The 22011-nt window shown below is 41.7% G+C and overlaps 1 protein-coding gene across 1 annotated transcript in view; it reads left to right on the plus strand.

The window, feature by feature from the left end:
* The window catches only part of LOC138301697 (guanylate cyclase 2G-like), a 378147-nt gene that overhangs the window by 326708 nt on the left and 29428 nt on the right, over positions 1-22011 (plus strand). Inside the window, exons 16-18 of the mRNA XM_069242214.1 lie at positions 4013-4168; positions 4256-4433; positions 9700-9840. Of these exons, the coding sequence (XP_069098315.1) occupies positions 4013-4168; positions 4256-4433; positions 9700-9840 (475 nt within the window). The remainder of the gene's footprint in view (positions 1-4012; positions 4169-4255; positions 4434-9699; positions 9841-22011) is intronic.

Raw genomic sequence — 22011 nt, forward strand, 5'->3', positions numbered from 1 at the left:
GGATGGTCAGGGGCCTGGCTCATAACACTGACAGCTGTCAGTGGCATCTATTGGTTTCTGTCCTTGTGGGCAGAGTTTTCCCTGGGTTGGGGACAGAAGTCAGACCCAAGGAATGGAATGGGCCACATCACGTTGTTGGCCATGGTGATACTGTCTGCATACTGGGATACATCTGTAAGCAAATTAAAGTTAGGAGCTGTACAGATGGGGTCCTCAGGTGATGAGAAGGGTTCCCCATGGGCCAGATCAGTGGCCCCAGAGAGTATAGACAAAGAAGCCTCACTGAGTTCGGAAAGGCGTAGAACTGGCGAGTGCCCCTGCAGTAGTGGGCCATTGTCCATGTTCTATCGCCTTAAGCAGGGAAGTCCATCAGAGTGTTGATTAGTCTACCCTGGCTTTAGGCTGGGAGGGGGTCATGTTGGACCTGGCTTTTTGACAGGGTCATCCCCAAACTTTTTTGCCTTCCTCCTTCTCTTTTTCTGACCTCATTTTTGCTGGTTTTTAGACTCTGCACACTTTACCACTGCTAACCAGTGCTAAAGTGCATATGCTCTCTCTCTTCAAACATTGTAACTTTGGATCATACCTGATTGAACTATTTAATCTACTTATAAGTCCCCAGTCATGTGCACTCCAGGTGCCTAGGGCATATAGATTAAATGCTACTAGTGGACCTGCAGCACGGATTGTGCCACCCACTTAAGTAGCCCCTTTTCCTTGTCTCAGGCCTACCATTGCTAGGCCTGTGTGTGCAGTTTCACTGCCACCTCGACTTGGCATTTAAAAGTACTTGCCAAGCCTAGTACTCCCCTTTTTCTGCATATAAGTCACCCTTAATGTGTGCCCTGGGTATCCCCTAGAGCAGGGTGCTGTGTAGGTAAAAGACAGGACATGTACCTGTGTAGTTATATGTCCTGGTAGTGTAAAACTCCTAAATTCGTTTTTGCACTGCTGGGAGACCTGCTCCCTTCATAGGCTAACATTGGGGCTGCCCTCATACACTGTTGAAGTGGCAGCTGCTGATCTGAAAGGAGCAGGGAGGTCATATTTAGTATGGCCAGAATGGTAATACAAAATCCTACTGACTGGTGAAGTCGGATTTAATGTTACTATTCTAGACATGCCACTTTTAGAAAGTGAGCATTTCTTTGCACTTAAATCCTTCTGTGCCTTACAATCCACGTCTGGCTAGGTTTAGTTGACAGCTCCTTGTGCATTCACTCAGACACACCCCAAACACAGGGTACTCAGCCTCACTTGCATACATCTGCATTTTGAATGGGTCTTCCTGGGCTGGGAGGGTGGAGGGCCTGCCCTCACACAAAGGACTGCCACACCCCCTACTGGGACCCTGGCAGACAGGATTGAACTGAAAGGGGACCTGGTGCACTTCTTAGCCACTCTTTGAAGTCTCCCCCACTTCAAAGGCACATTTGGGTATAAAACAGGGCCTCTGCCCTACCTCATCAGACACTTGCTGGAGAAGAAACCTGAACCAGAAACTACATCCTGCCAAGAAGAACTGCCTGGCTGCTCAAAGGACTCACCTGTCTGCTTTCTACAAAGGACTGCTGTCTTGCTGTTGCCCTGCTGCCTTGCTGAACTCTTGTCTGGCTGTGAAAGTGCTCTCCAAGGGCTTGGATAGAGCTTGCCTCCTGTTCCTTGAAGTCTCAGGACCAAAAAGACTTCTTCCTTTCACTTGGACGCTCCGTGCGCCGAAAATTTCGACGCACAGCTTGTTTCGCGGCGAGAAAAACGCCGCACACCGACGCTGATCGACGCGACGCCCTCGGGACGATCGAGACTTCGACGCACAACCTCGCAAGGACAAAGCCGCTCGACTTTCCAGGAGAAATCGACGCGACACCTACCGTGAGTGCGAAACTTTGACGCACGGCCTCGCAAGGACAACGCCACCCGACTTCCAAGGAAAAATCGACGCGACGCCTGCCGTGAGACCAAACTTTAGACGCACGGCCTCGCAAGGACAACGCCGCCCGACTTCCAAGGAGAAATCGACGCGACGCCTACCGTAAGATCGAAACTTCGACGCGCAGCCCCGCAGAACGACGCGCAGCCGGAAAACAAGCCGGAGAATCCACGCACAGACCCGGGACATCTGGTAATCCCCGCGATCCACAAAAAGAGACTGTCTGCGCGCCGGAAAACGACGCCCGACTTCCCCGCGTGGAAAAGAACGACGCAAGTCGGTGTGTGCTGAGAGGAAATCGACGCACACCCCCCTTTTTCCACGCACCTCTTCACCTGTGGCCCTCTGAGGAGATTTTCCACCAGAATCCAGGTACTTTGTGCTTGAAAGACACTTTATTACATTCTAAAGACTTAAGACCCTTTATATCACTTTCCTGTGATAGTTCTACAATTTTCCATTGCATCTTTATTCTTTTTGACCTACAATTATCCTGATAAATATTATATATTTTTCTAAACACTGTGTGGTGTATTTTTGTGGTGCTATATGGTGGTATTGTATGATTTATTGCACAAATACTTTACACATTGCCTTCTAAGTTAAGCCTGACTGCTCGTGCCAAGCTACCAGAGGGTGGGCACAGGATAATCTTGGATAGTGTGTGACTTACCCTGACTAGAGTGAGGGCTTTTGCTTGGACAGGGGATAACCTGACTGCCAACCAAAAACCCCATTTCTAACACCCTGTAATTCACATGCTAGTATAGGGACCCCAGAATGCATAGATGTGCAAATAACCAATGCTTCTCAACTCCTTATCTTGTGCCCATTTTGGAAATTCTAAGGTTTCCTTGAAACCTATTTTTCAGTCTTTATATTTCACCAAATGAATTGCTGTTTACCTGGTATATGTCACCCGGACCGAAAACTCTGAGTGAAATTGCATAGTTTGAAATTACAAGTCACTCCTGGCCTAGAATTATCGAGCTGCAAATTACGGACACAATAATTTGAGGCTTGGAGAGACTGGAAGTGTACCTGCTGCTGCAGGGCCAAAGGCCATGGGCAACAGCACAGCTAGGCCATCACCTGACTCCAGCCACATGGATTGGACAATGCTCCCTCCATGCAGAGAGAAGCCTTCCCACACCCCAAAACCCTCTATCTCACCGCCACAGCAGTCCTATTGGCACTTCGAACCCTCTCAAAATGGGAGCATTTTTTCCCTTGGAATTGGGGAAAACATTCTAAAAAGGGACCTGGTATTACCGGGCCCAAGAAATTTTTCCTATTCTACAGAAAAGCTCATAATCTCTCGAAGTTTGTATAGGTTTATCGGTTGTAATAATAGATTCCGGCTACCCAAGGACCGATATGGTTAATTTCTTCTACAAACTTCCCATTAGCAAGCTCGTTAAGCATTCCCTTTTCTACGTAGTTAAATTGTGACGTGATTATAGTTTCCTTCAGTTTTCCTTTTTTGTAGTTACAGACCTCATATATCATCTGTAATAACATAAGCTACATGTCCTTTAGAGAGTGACTTGTGGCCACCGCTACACTAGAGTCCTGTTTCAGAGGTGCTCTGTCTATTGGCTGGCACCAAGCCTCTACCCAGGTCTGCTTTACCCGCTTCCTCTATCTGAATAGTGTTTGGAGCACATCATGTCCCTACTGTACTTTATTTCACTGTCTCCTCTTTCAGCTAACTGTACCTTTCCTCATTTAAATGTGAGAAACAAATAAACACATGTTGTCCATTCAGTCCTTTCATTGCATCTAATTAAAGCTCACAAGCCACAACATTTTCATGTGCTATAGTAGAGTTATTGAAGTGAGTAACTAAGACAGCCAGGTCAGAGGTCTGCTACACTCAGGTCCATTTACGGCTGACCTTACACGTACAGCTATACCAAATGCAATAGTATGTTCTCCAGTTATTGAGACCAGAATATCAGGTTTAATGAGATTTATTATTTAAGTACAGACAAAAGTATATATAAAACATGTGCATGTTTTGATAAACTATCCATCTGATGTGTTTCCATTTGCTGACTGTTCTCCATTATTTCTCGTCAGAGCTCTTCTGGATGGCCCCTGAACTCCTACGTCTTGATTATTGTCCATATCAAGGGACCCAGAAAGGTGATGTCTACAGCTTTGCAATCATCATCAGGGAACTGATACACAGCAATGACGACGGGCCGTATCAAGACCAGAATCTAGAGCCTGAAGGTAGGCCCATTTGGGTTCTTATATTTTTTCTTGTAGGTACCACCACAACATCTACACCACCTGATTTACTTCTTTTATCCTCAGCAGAGGTGATCCGTAGACTCAAGAACACTGGTGCCATTGTTCCTCTAAGACCCACTCTGTCAGTGGAAAAATGCAACAAGCGCATCATGGCCATGCTGAAATCCTGCTGGGATGAGCAGCCGGAGAGACGACCAGACTTCCCTACTATAAGGCGGAAATTGCGAGGAGCAAGTCCTGAGGGGTGAGCAACCATTCATGCTATTCTTCATGAAATATTCTCTGAAAGTGTGCATTTTAATAAGAGGATATATTTGACACCAGTGTATAATAGGTAGACTCCCTTAGTACAGGGAGACACATATTGACTCATAATGGTTTATAGGTTTTTTAGTACTGTCCTCACTCTAGGGGTGTTCTATGCAAGCCTACATATTAGTGTGATGCACTGCAAAAAATCACCCACCCGTTTCTTCCCATTCGAAAAATGAGTTGCCTCATACCTTAATGCAAAGCCGTAGTCTAATGGCTAAAGATGTCTAGAACAATCTACTCTCTCCTTACTCCCACATAACACTACATTTCTGTCCATTGTCACAACAATAGACATTGCATCCTGCTTTCCTCCAAAGTCTCTGTTATAAACAGACGCTCAACAGTTCTTACAGTCTCTAGCACCCTCTTAAATATTGTGTAGGAAATCCATCTTTTACAGTATTTCCTCTGTTTTTATTTTGAGTTTTTGACTCTGTGCATCTGGACCTCTTGGTATTACTTAATTTTTAAAGATGCATGGACAATGCCATAAAAATGAAGAATATTTTTAAAAATTGAGTTGGTATATTTGACATTTTGATAAGTCACCTGTAGTATGCTCAAAAGCTGTGCAGACATTAAGATGCTCATTACGTCTTTTGTGGGTAGCGGAGGCCTCCTGCCAAAGTCCCCCGTCGGGATGAACACCTATGCAGCAGTCCCTCTGTGGGCCCTATTACGAGTTTCCCGGTGGACCAGCTTTTCCACCTGCCGGCCCAGCAAGAAACTCACCACAACATTGATGCCGGCTCATAATCAAGCCAGCTGCAATGCTGCGATGCGTCGGGTGTAGCGTAATTTGGGCAGTGAAAAGCATGATGGGGCTGTCCATGGGGCCCCATGCACTGCCCATGCCAAGTGCATGGGCCCCCATGCGGCCCGAAAGGCCCCCTTTCTTCCAGCCTTTGCATGGTGGTCCGACCGCCATGCAGGGGCTGGTGGAAAGGGACTCGTAATCCGGAGCAGCGCTGCCCTGGCAGATGACGACTGCCGAGACCACCAGGCTGTCGACTGGCGGCAACCTGGTGGTGCCGGCGGTTTGACCGTGGTGGCTCCACCAGGGTCGTAATGTGGTGGTCGGACTGCCTCCTTGGCAGCGGTCTGACCGCCACCGCAAGTGTGGCAGTCAAAAGACCTCCACACTCGTAATGAGGGCCCAAATCTTTTATGCAAATTCGCACAACTTAGTTCCTATCTTTTATCTGGATAAAACTGTGAAATGGGCTTTGAACATCACATGTGATTCGACAGGCATTAGCCTGTGTTTAGAAGTAACCTTGTTTTTCAATTTCAAAATGCCATATGTAACACTTTTTCAAGTCAGCTGTGAATGTGCACCACAGATTTTGCACAGCCACTTTGTGTCCTAATCTGTGATATATGATGTTTTCACACTTCTACTTGAATAAGAGTATGTGGCTCATTCTATTTATGGTAAAACAATGAGAATTGAATTCCATGTTGCAGATATAAAATAGCAACACAGCAATTAACCATCTCAGAATATTCTCCACGGACGTAAATTAAATATCTCTTACACTACAAAAGTAGAGGCAGAGAAACAAGGTGGAGGAGGAGGAGGAGCAGAAAATAAAAACATTTCTATCAGACCTACAACATTTTGCAAAATGTCCTTTTTTATTGCACAGTTTGCAAGTAACATTAATCGCCGGACATTTCCTGTATGACGCATAATGACCACTGTTTCTGACATGGAAACATCTACCCTCCTTAAATTTGTTCCACTGACTTTGATCAGCCTTCCCATCCTCTCTGTCACTGCTTGACTCTTTCCTTGAACTTTGTTCCTTCCTGGCTGTAATTTTATTTATGCTTACGTTTTTGTCTTTCTCCAATTCTTCAACACAAGCCATGGTGTGTTCTACAGTCTTAGCTAGTGTAATAACTTCATGAAGAGATGGATCATCCTTGCTCCACAATTCCTGTCTTATTTTATCGCTTGAACATCTCAACATAAATTGGTCTCTAATTCGTTCATCAATACTACTACCAAATTTGCAGTTAGATGCTAATTTCCTTAAAGCAGTAATATACTCTTCAACACTTTCACCAGATTTTTGTTCTCTCATCCCGAAGTGGTAACGTTCCAATATAGTGCTTACTTTAGGTAAGAAATGTAAATCAAATTTTTTTAGACACATTTCAAATTCATTAAGGTCAGTTTCTTCATCACCAATGTCTGGTAGATTTTCAAAAATTTCCTGCCCTTCACAACCCAAACAGTGCATCAACAATGCTGTTTTTCTTTCATTTGATAAGTTAGTTCCACATACTCTTGAATAATGAAGGAAGTTTTTTTTCCATTTTGACCACTTTATGGGTGGTTCTCCAGGCATCGTTAAAAAAAAAGGAGGTGGAGAAATATTCTGATTAGTACTACCCTTAATAAGAAATTTCACTCAGATATAATTGTTGTCAGGTGCTATGAGGTCGAGCAAGTAATCTTTGCTTCCAGTATTTATTTATCTTTTATTTTAAATGTTTAAGTACCAGGAAGAAATGTCCAGCTTCTTACAGCGCGTGGTATACGCGCTCAGTAAATAAAACAAATTCTTTTAACTTGCGCGCGTTACACACGAGCAAAGAATGAAGTATCCAGTTACGTTAGGGCACAGCAGGAATCTAAAACGTCTTCGGGTTAGCGCGGCAGGCATGAGTTTGAAGGACGCGTGCAGAAAAGAAAATGCTCTGCCTTCCCAGCGCGCACAAAAAGAACGTTCTGTTTTGACAGCGCGCGATGCCTGTCAGCTGTACACAATAACTCTTCTTCCACAGCGCGCAGCAGAATTCTTCAGCACGCGAGCACCGGAAAATAATTCTAATGATGACAACAACGAAGATGAGAACAAATACAATGTTGAAAATTGTAGAAATGCTTAAGAGTTCCTTAAGCAATAAAACATTTAAATTGTAAAACGCTGACCTGACCAGAAATACGAAGTCATTCCCAGTACGAATATTCTTCCAGTAGATTTTAAATCCAAATACGATGCTTGAAAACGAGTGAAAGTTCAATTTCCTTAGGTGACCAAAATAGGAAAGGTTGTTAGGATGCTTCAAAGGTCCCTCGTCACCAAATGTGAAGTATACGCCAAGAAAGTATGAAAAGTAGGTTCTTTATTTTAAGCATCCCAGCCAACAGTGATCTCTAGAAGTCCATCTCTCTTATGAGTCTCCTCCAAATGACCACACACTAAACATTCCAAATTGATGTCATGAGTGACATCTACCCCTGGAACAGAATTCCTTACATTCTACAACAAGCATTGACATCATGAGAGCAATCTACCACACATGCCAGGAAAATGCTATTGCTCATCACTTGCATCTAAAACATCTCATCCAAACCTGACTATAACTCTCTCTTATCAGCTCTTATCAATCAAGAATTCATCATGACCATTATGCCGATCATTATCATTCAGTGTAGTTATAGCATTTGGTGATATAATTACTGCTAGTACATGAAACTTGATGTTGTGCTTGACTTCTCTCCCAAGACATGCGGTTAATATGTGGAGACAAAAATTTCAGAAATAAAATGGTATTGAATAACTGGGCAGAGATTAACATGTCCAGTGATGCCAAGGACTCTAACTCTGTTCTGTTAAAAACATGGTACGTTAGGATACATGTAAATTATGGAACATGATCAGATCCCAAATTGTAGATGTCCATCCAGGTCACTGAGATGAATAACGTTATTGTGTTGTATCATGTCACAGCTCCCGGAGGCATTTGCAGTTCTCCTAGTTCTTTAGTTGACTATTCATAACACAGCTGCATCCAGATACAGTAGCATCTTAGCCTTTGTGTTGCTGTTCTTAAATGGGCATCGTTGTAGGTGTCCTATATTACGTTTTAAATGGGTCAGTTTCAGTGGCTTAGGCCAGCAAATGTAAAAAGTTTATGCTGCAGCATGTTTGAAATGCTCATTATATTTTCCTGATTGTGTGGCATGCCTTTCAGCTTTGGACATGACTTTTCAGCTTTTGAAGGTTCCTAAGACAAACCTAACAAGGGGAAGGATTGGTGATGATGATATGAATGGGTTCAGATGTGAGATCTTCAGTAATCACTTGCTTATCTCCAGTGCCATTCCTTGGTAGGTGTAATGCCATGTATGGAGATGAAGAATCTGAGTCCTTAGATGGTATCAGATTGCTGAGTGTGGTAACTAGTACCTTCCTTTGGAATAGAACATTTCCCATGTCATGGAGCTGAACCTGGTAGTGGTTAAGGTGTGTGGTTATAGTTGTTTTCAAGGGTTTCAATGGCCATGCAGTACATTGGTCAATATGAAGAGATTAGAATGACACATCCTATGTATTGCTGTGATGTGTAGTTGGTGTTTGCAGATTTGACCTCTGTGGTCCACTTGGCTTATTACTACACCTCCAACCTGTCGGTGCATGTGGCTGGTGAAGTTAGTGTGTCTCCTTATTGCATGTTCTTGTGTTTCGCACATGTCAGACCTGATGAAGAAAGGGTGGGGGAGCTCAATCAAATGTGTTACATATTTTTCTAGTTATTTGTTTGTAGTGACAATGTGAGTGGCATGTTGACAAAGTTATCCTGACTTTCAGTGCTCATCTGTTTGTGGGTGACAGGTCGTAGATGACACAAGGTTTTGGGGGCTTTTTGGTCATTTGTGCATGTAAGCGTAGCATATTTGGGTAAAGATTCAATCTGAGGCATTGTGGTGGTACCTGAGGGCTTCTGCATTATCTTTTTATTTGCAATTTGTTGTTTATTGTTGTTATTTTCTGGATAAATGTGGTCAAGTTGGTGCAACAATGCTTGTGTTGGGTGCATTGTTTTTGGTCTTGCTCTTCACTGATGTATTTTTTGATGGGTGTGTTTCTCAGTGTCCTGGCTCCATGATTGCAGAAATTATGGTCGAATGACCTTCACATTGATTTACTGTGCATAGGCTGTCATTCATCTCTTTGCTTACTTATTGCAAACCCACATTTGGCCTTAGGATACCATTTGGTGTAGGTCATTTTTGCAATTGATACATAGTCTCTGATGCATTATTATTTCAGATGGGTCATTCAGAAACATATTATTTACTGTACTAGTCTATTTAATATAAAAATATGATACATTGCAGATTACATTAGTCATGTTAGTCCAATATTTTATAATTCTGTCACTGATCTCTTTGCTAGTCATGTCAGTATTTTGGACAACATGGTGAACAAGCTAGAGAAGTATGCTAATCATTTGGAGGAGGTGGTGGAAGACAGGACCACCCAACTAATGGCAGAGAAAAAAAAGACAGATAAACTACTATCAACTATGCTACCAGGGTAAGAGAGATGTTTGAATTCATTTTTTTTTAAGTTTCCCACTTGCATTAGGGTACAAGTATGTCTACCGAGCTCCTGGCAGAGAAATAAAAGACAGTCTGCTCTTGGCAGCCATGAAACCATTGTACACAAAAAAATTGTTTAGAAACATTATGTAATGTTCCATTCATATTGGGATAGGGGTAGCATAAGAATCAATATTGTCACATTATCTCCAAACTTCTAGCCACATATGTGAGGTTCAGCCAGTCACAAAAACTGTCCAATGATACTCCACAAGTTCCAGTTAGAAAATATGATCACTCTCCTTACTGTATTGGGATGAACTCAGTCACCATCAAACATGTCTAAGGGAACACTTTAATACCTGTCAATGAGACCATCTACTCTACATATTGCAAAGTACTTCGCATTCTTGAAATTGTTTCACATGTGCTTTAAGGGAATAAAGCTCTTCCAAAAGAAAGGTCCTAAGGACAGAGCGTCTTCCGATTTCTTCAACTTCTCTACATTCTGCCATCCTTCTTGAATTTCCACACTACCTCTCACATTTCAGAAATCTTTACTCCTGTCAACCCTAGATATTTATTTGGGTGTTTTCCATAGTGCCAGAATTCCAGCTTCTTACCACTTCACAGTGCCATGGCTTAAACTGATGTGTGAACATGTGAAGTTTTAGTATTTTCAATGGTTTTCAATGGTACACATAAGGTTGGATCCAGGATGGCCATCGTTGTTGAGGGTAACAGCGGAGTAGTTAAGATGTGGGTGGATAAAGTTTGATTCCCTTCGTACAAAGCTTGAGTCTGGATCTTCTGTGTCACTTGGTTGCTGTGTCTAGAGGTCTAATGCTTGTCATCAAATACTGTGTGTTTACTATGCTCTCTGCTTCTATCCTCTCCTTTCTTTCATAACACTTCATCATTTTGCACCTCCTTCCTTACTACATGACCTTACAATTTCTGTAGAGAATCTAACATTACCTCTTGGCACCATATCTAACAATAGGTAGGGGGCCACTTTACTGAAATCAAAACAAAGTGACGCCTTATCTGAAGAAATGGGAATACAGTTTCCTATTTGGGCTATGATTTATGAAGAGTGGTCATTTTAAAAACAGTTTCAGCATATCACAAAAGGTAATTGTCTTCATGATTTTCTGTGATTCATTACGGTAAATGATTTTAAGTTTTTAGAATAGATCTTGCAGAGATTAGATTTTGCAGGTACACCCACTGAGGGGCACAAATGTGTGCACAATATCAACTAAGGCTTTTGCTCTATTATCATTTTTTAATGTGATGCATAGAAAACAAACACATGGCTTCATGAAAGCTTTCTTGGAGGCGGAGATGACTGCGTGGTCTGTTTGTTTATTTTTGGTTGTTAAGTGTTACTGTTGCTTCACTTCAAGTTGCCTATTAAGTTGTCTTATGGAGTTGTAATTCTGCCATGTAATAAGGGGCTGTGCATATGGTATTTATGTTCAGAAACAGACCAGCATTGTTTTCACATTAAGATAGTAATTTATTTTCGCATTTAAGTTGAGAGCTCAGCGGAAGGAGGTCAGACATGGTAACAGTTGTGTCTCTATCAGAAAAGTTCAGTATCTTTGAAAGTATGGAGAGACGGTAAAGAGTTTTGTCACTAAGCATACTAAATCACATAGATAAGTGATCCGGCCACTGAAGGTTGTTGGAGAGGATTCCATTATTTTGTAACAAGTGTCAAATCCGATGTTTTCATTTAACACTACTGTCTGAAGGTCTATTAGTCAAAAAATTTAGCAAACGTTCCCTTTGTATGTGTGACTTTCTATTGATAGCTTTTTCAAGCAGTCAAGGCTTACACTGGCAGGTGGTGTAGGTTGAGATCCAGATACAGTGTAACAATGAACTGTTTGTCTGTCACTCTCCTTCAATACACTGTGGTATACTCCACTTTATGACACTCCAATCAATGACACTCAACACTATGATTTGAAACACATTTTTACTAAAAAATAGAAACCATTAACATCCAATTAAAAAAACAAAGGTTAAGGATAATTTATAGTTAGAAATACCTTATGTATTCTTTCTACACTGACCCAACTTAAAAAACACAAACATTAAAAAATTTAAATTTATAATTATAACTTTAATGTATAATTTACGGACTACCTTCAAATTACAATGTCGCGTACCTCGGGAACACAGCCTTGTCACGTCACTCACCACACTACAGTAACTATAACTTATACCATTTCCTTGCACTCTTGATACTTTTGCATTCTACATCACTCACAGCATGTAAAATCATAGCATTCATAACTACACTTATAACTTCTCAAATGACATTATTTGTCACAACACAGTGTATGGTAGAATTGCGCGTTACAATTAGTGTTGTCTGCTTAGCGAGCTGAAAAGAGTGTGTAACGAGGTCCAATAGGTCCAATACTTATAATAATTTGAAGGTGGTGGATAAATCGTAAATGAGACTTATAGCTACAACTTAAGAATGTTTAAAGTTTATGTATTTAAACTTGTTTTTATATAGGGAAATATGTCTTCCCAGCTGTAACTGAGCTTTAACATTTGTTTTTTTTAATTGAATTTCAATGTTTTTAAAAAAATATCTAATAAAAATTTGTTTCAAATCATAGAGTCCAGTTTTGTAAGTGAAGAGTTGTTATGTGGAGTGCCACACAGTACAGTGGAGGAGAGTGCTGTAAAGCCTATTGTCATTGACTGGAATATTGTAGATTGCAATGGAGTGGAGTAGTGTAGAGTGTAGTAGTGTATTGTACGGTGCAGTAAAGTGTTATATAGTGTAGTGGCACAGTGTCTCATATAATAGAGTCATGTACAGCAGACTGGAGCAACGAGTTGTACAGTGAAATGGTGTGTCACACAGTAAAGTAGGGTATCACAGACTGTCACAAAGTGTTTTTGAGTGGAGTGGGGTGAATAAGAGTATCAAAGAGTGGAGTATCATCAAGTGGAGTGTCGTAGAGTACAATGGAAGAGAGCGTTGCAGAGTGAAATGCCATGTCATATAGTAGAGTGACATATCGTAGAGAGAAGTTGAGTGGCATATTGTTGAGTGTCATACAGTGTGGTACAGTGGCATAGATTGGACTGACAGAGTGGAGTATAGTGTTCAAAAGTGGAGTTGCATACAATGGAGTAAAGTGTTGGATAGTGGGAGAGTGTAGTAGAGTGGAGTGGAGTATACTGGAGTGGGGTAGTATAGAGTGGAGTAAAGTGTCATAGAGTGGAGTGGCATGTTGTAGACTATAGTGGTGTGAAGTGCAGCAGGGTTGAGTGGCATAGCATACAGCTGAGTAAAGTGTCATAAATTGGAGTACCACGTTGTACAGTAGAGTGTTGTGGGGTGTTTTACAGTATTGGAAAGTGATTTAGACAGCAGTAGAGTACAGTGGCTTACAGTCTAGTTTACTTTTGTAGAGTGAAGTGGTAACATTTACAGTGCAGTGTTGTAGAGCGTGGCATAGTGGATTGGCATACAGTGTCATAGAGTACAAATGCATTGAGTGGCATGAAGTGGAGTGGTGTACAGTGGAGTAGTAGAGTAGAGTAGAGTACTATGTAGGGTTGGGCTGAATTCCACAGAATTGCATAAAATCCCAGTGAGATTCAGCAGAGTTCTGCGAATGGGTGGAAATCGGTACATTGTGCTGACTGTGCTGATTTTCTACCCGAGCGGCAGCTTTTTCAAGGCAAATAGTAGCGACTGTTGGCCACTGCTTGCGTTGGCAAAATGTTGCTGTGTGCCCTACTAGTGCCAGAAAATCATGCTTTGGGGTGCCAAATCTCACTCGCACACACCAAATTACCGTTAGCAAGCCACACGTGAGAAAAACCTCACCACACAATAGAGTGCAGCATGTGGCCAAAACTCCATGTTACATGCGTAACACAGATTGGCCAAAAATCAACGAACTGCATCGATGGAGCAGACGTTTTTGCTCACCCCTTCTACTCTGTCAAAGTAGAGTGGAGTAAAGTGGGGTGCAGTGGCATACAAAGTGTTGCGTACAGTGTTATATAGTGGACTCAAGTATTATAGAGTGTTATACAGTGGACTGAAGGTGTATAGACAGGAGTAGGTTGTCGTAGAACAGCATGCAGTGTAGTAGAGTGTTGGGGAGTAGAGTTGTATGGAGTAAAGTTGTTTGCAAAACAGCTAAGCTGAGTAGAGTGGATTGTTGTTTAGTACTGTAGAGTGAAGTAAAGTCTAGTTCAGTGGAGTAGAGTCAGGTGGAGTGGTGTAACAGTGTGGAGTAAAGTATAATAGAGTGTATTGATGTTTCTTAGAGTAGAGTGGCATAGCGTGGAGTGTACAGGTGTTGCATTGGTCATACACTTTTATAAATTAAAGTGGAGTCTTGTGCAGTAGAGTGGACTGCTGTGTCAAAAAGAAGTGTTGTGTAGTGGAATACAGTGTTGTACATTGGAGTGATCGGGCATTGAGTGTAGTATAGAGTTGGACAGTGGAGTGCACAGAGATAGAGTGGCGTAGAATTGTTTAGAGTGCCGTGAAGTGTGATAGACTGCTACAGAGTGGAATTATATAGAGTGCCATACCATGGTGCAGCATAGAGTGGAGTGGCGTACACTGTAGTGGCGCAGAGTGGATTATCTTAAAGTGCAGTAGCATACAGTGGAATAGGATGTAGTAGAATACTGTACAGTGGAGTGTAGAAGAGTGGAGTGGCACAGAGTGGACCAGCATGGAGTGCAGTGGTGTACAGTGGAGTGGCATAGAGTGGAGTAAGATACAGTGAATTAGAGTGGTGTGGCTTACATAGAAGTGGCATAGCCTAGAGTGTAGGAAACTTATAAATGGGAGTGGTATCTCATACAGTAGAGTGGAGCACTGTGTCATACAGTGTTGGAAAGTGTCATAGAGTGGAGTCAAGTGTTGTACAATATAGTGTATGGGGATAGAGTGGAGTCTAGTAGGGTGGCACAGAGTATAGTAGAGTTTGGTAGAGTGGAGTTATATGAAGTGGAGGAGAGTATACTGAAGTGGTATAGAGTGGAGTAGTGTATAATACAGTGGAGTGGAATAAAGTGGAATAGCATAGAGTAGAGTAGCATAGACTGGAGTGGTGTACAGGTGAGTGGTGTAGATTGAAAAGAATATAGTGTAGTAGTGTACAATGGGGTGGTGTAAAATGAAATAGCTTATAGTGTTGGAGCCTACACTGCAGTAATGTACAGTGAACTGGTTTAGACTGGAGTTGTGTATTGCGGGGTGGAGTAGAGTGTAATAGCATACAGTGGAGTGGGGTAGAGTGGAATACCATGCAGCAGAGGGGCAAGATTTGAAGTTGCATACAGTGTTATAGCATAGAACAGAGCAGCATACAGTGGAATAGTTTATAATGGAGTACAGAAGAGTGTTGTAGAGTAGAATAGTGAATAGTAGTATAACCTAGAGCAGAAACCCGTGGAATGAAGTGGCATACAGTGGAGTAGTGTAGACAGGAGTAGTCTACAGTGGAGTGGGGTAGAGTGAAAAAGTATATATATATATATAGTGGAGTGGCATAGAGTGAAGTGAGTAGAATGGAGTGGCATCCAATTGATTAGTGGAGAATGGAATGGTGTAGAATGGAGTGGTGGACACAAGAGTGGCATAGAGTGGAGTAGTGTATAGTTGTCAGGATACTTCAATTCGATTTCCTCAGAAGCAGAAGATAACTCCTCAGTCCCGACCCGAGCTACTCACAAGAAATATTAATCCTTCGTGCTGAGTACCCCGGAGGGGGAAAGGGGAATGGGATGGTAGAGAGACTGCCACAGAGATGATGAACGCCAGTACTCAGTCTGCCTCTTCACATCTAAGATTGGATACAACACCTGCAAGAGTCACAGTCGCAATTACTAGGGACATACAACATCAGTTTTTCACTTTCTACTCTCAACACTTAATTCTCTTTAATTCTATTATTTCTTCACTCACCCTGAGTTCTCTGTAGCCTTGCTTCTCTCTATAAATGATAGCTCTTCTTAAAAAATGCTTATTACTGATTCTGGAAGAACTTCTCAACCTTTGTTAGAGATTGGTTTTATGTTGCTATATATATATATATATATATATAGTTGGTGATAATGCGTTCTTCAAATCAGCTGATGTTATTTAATTTCTCCTGTCTTATTGTGACTTCTGTCAATACTTGTATTTGTAAATGCTTGTTTATTGAAGTTCGTTTCTCCTTTCTTACTTCGACATTTGTTGATAACTTGTATTTGTAAATGCTTGTTTATTACAGTTAGTTTCTCCTTCCTTACTTCGACATCTGTCGATAACTTGTAGTTGTAAATGCTTGTTTATTTAAGTTTGTTTCTCTTTTAAACTCTATTTTGGTTTATTACCATTGAATTTGTAAATGCCTATTTGTTAACAGTTCATTTCTCCTTTAAACTTGGCCTTTGTTTATAACCTTGACATTTGTAGATACTTGCTTTTTTAAAGTTCGTTTTTTCTTTGACTTTAATATCTTAAACAAGAACCTTGTAAACATAAGGTTAATTCATACATTAACTCTGTAGCCTTGCCGACTTCCACGGGAACGGTCTACTATCAAACTCTTCGAATAAACCTTGACAATATTTATCTGTTTTCTGTAATATAATCTTCAAATGTAATTTTACCTCACAGGAGTTTCTGTTCTGAAGCGCGCTCTCTCTCCACACAGCTGATTCCTGTCAGACCTCAGTTGAAGTGCAAGGCTTCCAGCTGGAGAGCTCGTAACCTAGCAACCAACCGATTGTAAGACTAGAACTGTAACTAACCTTCAGGACTCACAGCGGCCATCTTGGATCTTCTCTTCTTGATTCCTCCTTTGAAATAAGCGCAAGATTACTCTGCAAACCTTCTTCCAGTTTGGGCTTTGCTGTCTCCACTGAGGATATCTCTTTGCTTTTCTCATGCACTTCTTTAATTTGACTTGGCAAGTTTGTGTGGTCATGACAATAGTGAAGTGGCATACAGTGGAATAGCATGGAGTGTAGAAGTGTACAGTATGTAGTGGAGTAGTGTACAGTGCAGTGGTTTACAGTGAAGAGGTGTACACTGAAGTGGCGTACACTAGAATGGGGTAGAGTATAATAGTATACAGTGGAGTGGCATCCAATGGAATAGCATAGAATGGAGTGTGGTAGAGTGGAGAGGCATACACTAGAGTGGCATAAAGTAGAGTATCATACAGTGGAGTGAAATACAGTGGAATAACATTAAATGGTGTGTCATACAGTGGAATTGGATAGAGTGAAATAGCATATACTGGAGTGGTGTATAGCAGAGTGGCAAACAGTGGAGTGGCGTACACTCAAAAAGCATAGAGTGAATTTGCATACAGTGTAATAGCATAGAGTGGACTGTTGTAGAGTGGAGCTATGTGCAATGAAATAGTGTAGAGCAGAATGTTGCACAGTGGAATGATACAGAGCGTAATAGCATATAGTGGAGTACAGTAAAGTGGAGTAGCGTATAATGGAGTGATGTAGTCTGGAGTGGCATACAGTAGCTTAGGATAGAGTGTAATAGCATGCAGTACAGTTGCGTTCATTGGAGTGTGGTCCGATCGAATAGCATAAAATGAAATGGCCTAGAGTGGAGTGCCATACACTGGAGTGTCGTAGTGTGGAGTAGCATACAGTGGAGTGGCATACAGTGGAATAGCGTACAGTGGAGTGTTGTACAGTGGAGTGGCATACAATGGAACAAAGTAGAGTGGAGTGCCATACATTAGAATGGCATAGAGTGGAATAACACATAGTGGAGTGGCGTATAGAGGAGTGATGCAGGCTGGAGTGGTGTACAGTGGCACTGCGTACATTGTAGTAGCATAGAGTGGAGTGGTGTAGAATGGAGCAGTGGAGAGGCGTAGAGTTCAGTGGCATAGACTAGAATTGCGTACAGTGGAGTGGCTGCAGTGGCTTCGCATATGAATGTATGTGAAATTCATCAGCAATGTAGATTATGGTGTGCAGAGTAACGCAGCATGGCGAGTTGCCCTGCCTTGAATATCTCCTGATTTACTAATCAACGCAGGGCCATGCATGGTGTCCTAGCATTTCTTTGTACAACTGACTTAAGTATTGTGTTGCCCATGCAACACCATGAGTGACGCAAGGGTGCCGCAACCCAATAATACAGCTTAGCCATAGTTATATTTTGGATCATGGAATACCATGATAATTTTGCAGTATCTTTTGGTACATGAGGAGGACAGCCAGTATACATAATCAGGTAATAGCTGTTTTTTGAGGATGAAAAGGCAGTCATATTGTTTTTGCTGCACATGTTAAGGCCTTAAATATAGATAAGTAGTAGGCACTTACCTATAACCACTTTATTAAAATGGTAATAGGTATGGAAATGTATTTATGTTTTTTTATATATTTTTAAATGTTAACAGCCTTGTTTTACAGTAGTTTCACAAAATATTGTGAAATTTTGCAAAAGTACAGCAGTGACAGATATCACTAAGTTTAAATGCCTTATAACTTAAAAAGCACATACCCTACTTAACTGCTGCACACAAAAAGCATCATCTCTGCACCATAATGTATAATCCTGCCAAATTTCATGTAAATCCACTTAGCCTTTTTTGTGCTACATTAAATATAACAGTCTATTGAAAATGCATTGATGGAAAAATGCATTTTGAGACCCCATTTTACCTTTGTACTCTCATAGGGATTCACCACAAACTTTTACATTATCTGAAAAAATGTAGAGAATGCTTTATGTCTGGAAAGTTTGTGGAGATTCGTCAAATGGATAAAATGTTATTCGGGACTTAATATCCGAGGAATTTCTATCTTTGGGAATACTAATTATAAGTACAGAGTGGCAATCAGATTTAATGTGATTTCTTTCTTTTTAACTGTTGTATTTGTTATGTTTGTGCATTGGTTTACATAGATATGTGACCATAAATGTGTCTTTAAGTTGTTCATGTAGTAATTATGAAAAGTTTCCATATGCAGTCTAGTTTATCTTTTGGGCTTCTGTGCTACTTTCAGTAGAATTGTGCTACATATGAAGCCCAAAGTGAATGAAAGCCAATAGTTAATTATAAAATGTAATATTATATTTTTCCTAATGGCCGATTAGTATGTCCTACATATAGTAGTTTGTGTAGTTCACTGCTAGGTCTCTTTTCCATTTTGTAGCACAGGGGTGCATAAAAAAAGATGTTTTTTGTTTGGTTTGTTGAGCCACTTTTATTTTGGGAGCCAGAAAGCATGCAAAGGAAACTTATATAAATTAAGAAATATTCTATTTGTTAAGTGTTTGCTTGTAGGTTTCTATAAGCAGGTGGCCATAAATGGGTCTTTCAGTTCTTCATGCACTGAATCTGAAACTTTACATATGCAGTCTAGTTTACCCTTTAGACTTCCTTGCTACTTTTAGTGGAATTGTGCTACATATGAGAGTCAAAGTGAATGAAAGGCAATCATTGTTATTGTTAGACCTGGCAGACTCTAGACTTTTTGCCATTCACCTCCTGTTTTTAGCTTTTTGTTGTTCTTAGGCTCTGAGAACTCTACCACTGCTAACCAGTGCTAAAGTGCATGTGCTTCTCCCCCCCAAAACATGGTAACATTGGTGCATACACAATTAGCATATTTAATTTACTTTTACTTCACTTGCAAAATGGTATACTATATGCCCAGGGCCCATAAATTAAATGCTTCTAGTGGGCCTGCAGCACTGATTGTGCCACATACATAGGTAGCCCTGCAAGAATGTCTCAGGCTTGCCACTGCAGCACCTTTGTGTGCAGTTTAACTACCACTTTGACTTGGCATTTAAAACCTCTTGCCAAGCCTTAAACTCCTCTTTTCTAACATATGTCAGCCTTAAGGTAGTCCCTAGGTTGCCCATAGGAGAGGGTGCCATGTAAGTAAAAGACAGGACATGTACTTTTACGTGTACTGCTAATGAAAACCCCCCAAAGTCATTTTTCAATACTGCGGGCCCTGCTCCTCTCAGAGTCCAGCATTGTGAATTCCATAATATACTTTTAAGCTATAATTCCTGATCACTGAGGAATAGCTGCATCATGTTTCATATCATTAGAATGGTAATGATAAATTATCTTTACTGGGAACGTCAGATATATTATTGCTATTTTAGAAATGCCACTTTTAGAAAGTGGGCATTTCTCTGCCCTCACTGCCTTGTGTGCATGACTTCCTGTTTCCAATACATGTCTGGCCTGGGCTGGGTGACAGTTACATTTATGCATTCCCTACACGCACCCACAACACAGGATACTCAGCTGCATCTGCGTTGATCTGCATACTGATGGGTCTTCCTGAGGAGAAGGTTGGGAAGAGCTCATACTTACACTTCAAAGGGTCGTTCGCCTGAGCCCACACAAAGGGGCTGATTACCCTCCACTGACCCAGGCCTGGGCTGAATGTCAGACCTTTGTACTTCAGTGAGATCCTTTGAAGTCATCCCCCACATCAAAGACAATTTTGGGTATAAGTACTGGGTCCCTGACCCCCTGAAATCAGATCACTACTGATCTTGGGAAGAAGTCTGCTGGAGCAAAGACTGCTGTACTACTGTAGTACAGCAGTCTTTGCTCCAGCAGAGTTTGGCTTTCCCGCTGGGCTGGCGGGCGACCTCCAGAAGGCCGCCCGCCAGCCCAGCGGGAAACCCCTCCCCACGAGGAAGCCGGCTCCGAATGGAGCCGGCGGAGTGGGTATGTGCGACGGGTGCAGTGGCACCCGTCGCGTATTTCAGTGTCTGCAAAGCAGACACTGAAATACAAAGTGGGGCCCTCTTACGGGGGCCCCTGCAGTGCCCATGCCATTGGCATGGGCACTGCAGGGGCCCCACAACACCCCATACCGCCATCCTGTTCCTGGGGTGTCAGAATCCCCATGGAGGATCCTGCAGGACAGCGGAAAACCGGCGGGAGACCCCCGGTTTTCCTGTTCTGACCGCGGCTGAACCGCCGCGGTCAGAATGTCCTGAGGAGCACCGCCAGCCTGTTGGCGGTGCTCCCGCATCCCTGGCCCCGGCGGTCCTTGACCGCCGGGGTCGGAATGACCCCCTATGTGTGGCACTTGCCATTTCAATATAGGAACAGAGCTCTATGAATGTCCAGTGACAGTACAGTTGAAGTGGACATGTCAAAAGACAATTTAATTAGTCTGATTATGGTCTTCTTCTTTTTATGTAATGTGGTTTTATTGTAATCGTTTTGTTTTTAAAAATAAGTATAAACATTTTTACAAATATATATACATAAGTATATATATATATATATATAGTCAATGAAAAAGCAAAGGTTACAGGGACATTATAGTTAGGTTCACGTTTTACCCACATAAAACCATAGAAATTCAGCAGTTACAGTAATAGTTATGTTAAGAAACTATACCTTGTGGCCTAAAGTTAACTACCTGCATGAGTTTTACTTTCTTCAGATAAATATAACTATAAATGCTGAATTTCTATGGTTGTGTAAAATGTGAATCTAACTATAACGTCCCTGTAACCTTTGTTTTTTTCAGTGAATTTCTATAGTGTTTTTTTATGTAAAGTAATATATAAATGCCATACGTAAATACAACCACAGCTGTGCATGGCGGCCAACCCCTCACATGCACCCAACCCCACACTGCGCACAGCCTTTAGCAATGCGTAGCTGGGGTATGGTGTGTGAGTGGGCAATTTTCTTTCCCATTGGACTTCAGATCTGCAGATCCATCGTGGATTGTTGCCAATGAGGAGTCTCTCAGAGACCCCTCCATGTGTCCTATGGGGTCAGGATACCTTATGTGTGTTTTTATTTATGTTTTCCCCCCAGGGGCCAGGCCATGAAAGTAGCGGCAGCACAGCCAAGAAAGTAGCGGCTGCATCTTTCATTTTAGGTTGCTGCCAGTCAATCAGGGCCATGCTTTTCGTTGGTACCCATTGATCGCCCAAAGCTACTGGCTGAGCTGTGAAAGATCCACATACCTAGATATTTATATTTGTTTCCTTTGATAACTTTGAAATTACTGAATAGATTTACAGCAAATTACAAAAAAGGGGTCTTTCTAGACCACGATCCAGCTTTCTGCCACATTTGGTGCAATTCCATTCAGCGGTTTGGCTTTACCCGAGTCTAAAAATTGCAAAATC

This window comes from Pleurodeles waltl, chromosome 6 (assembly GCF_031143425.1).
Source record: "Pleurodeles waltl isolate 20211129_DDA chromosome 6, aPleWal1.hap1.20221129, whole genome shotgun sequence".
Classification (NCBI taxonomy): Eukaryota; Metazoa; Chordata; class Amphibia; order Caudata; family Salamandridae; genus Pleurodeles; species Pleurodeles waltl.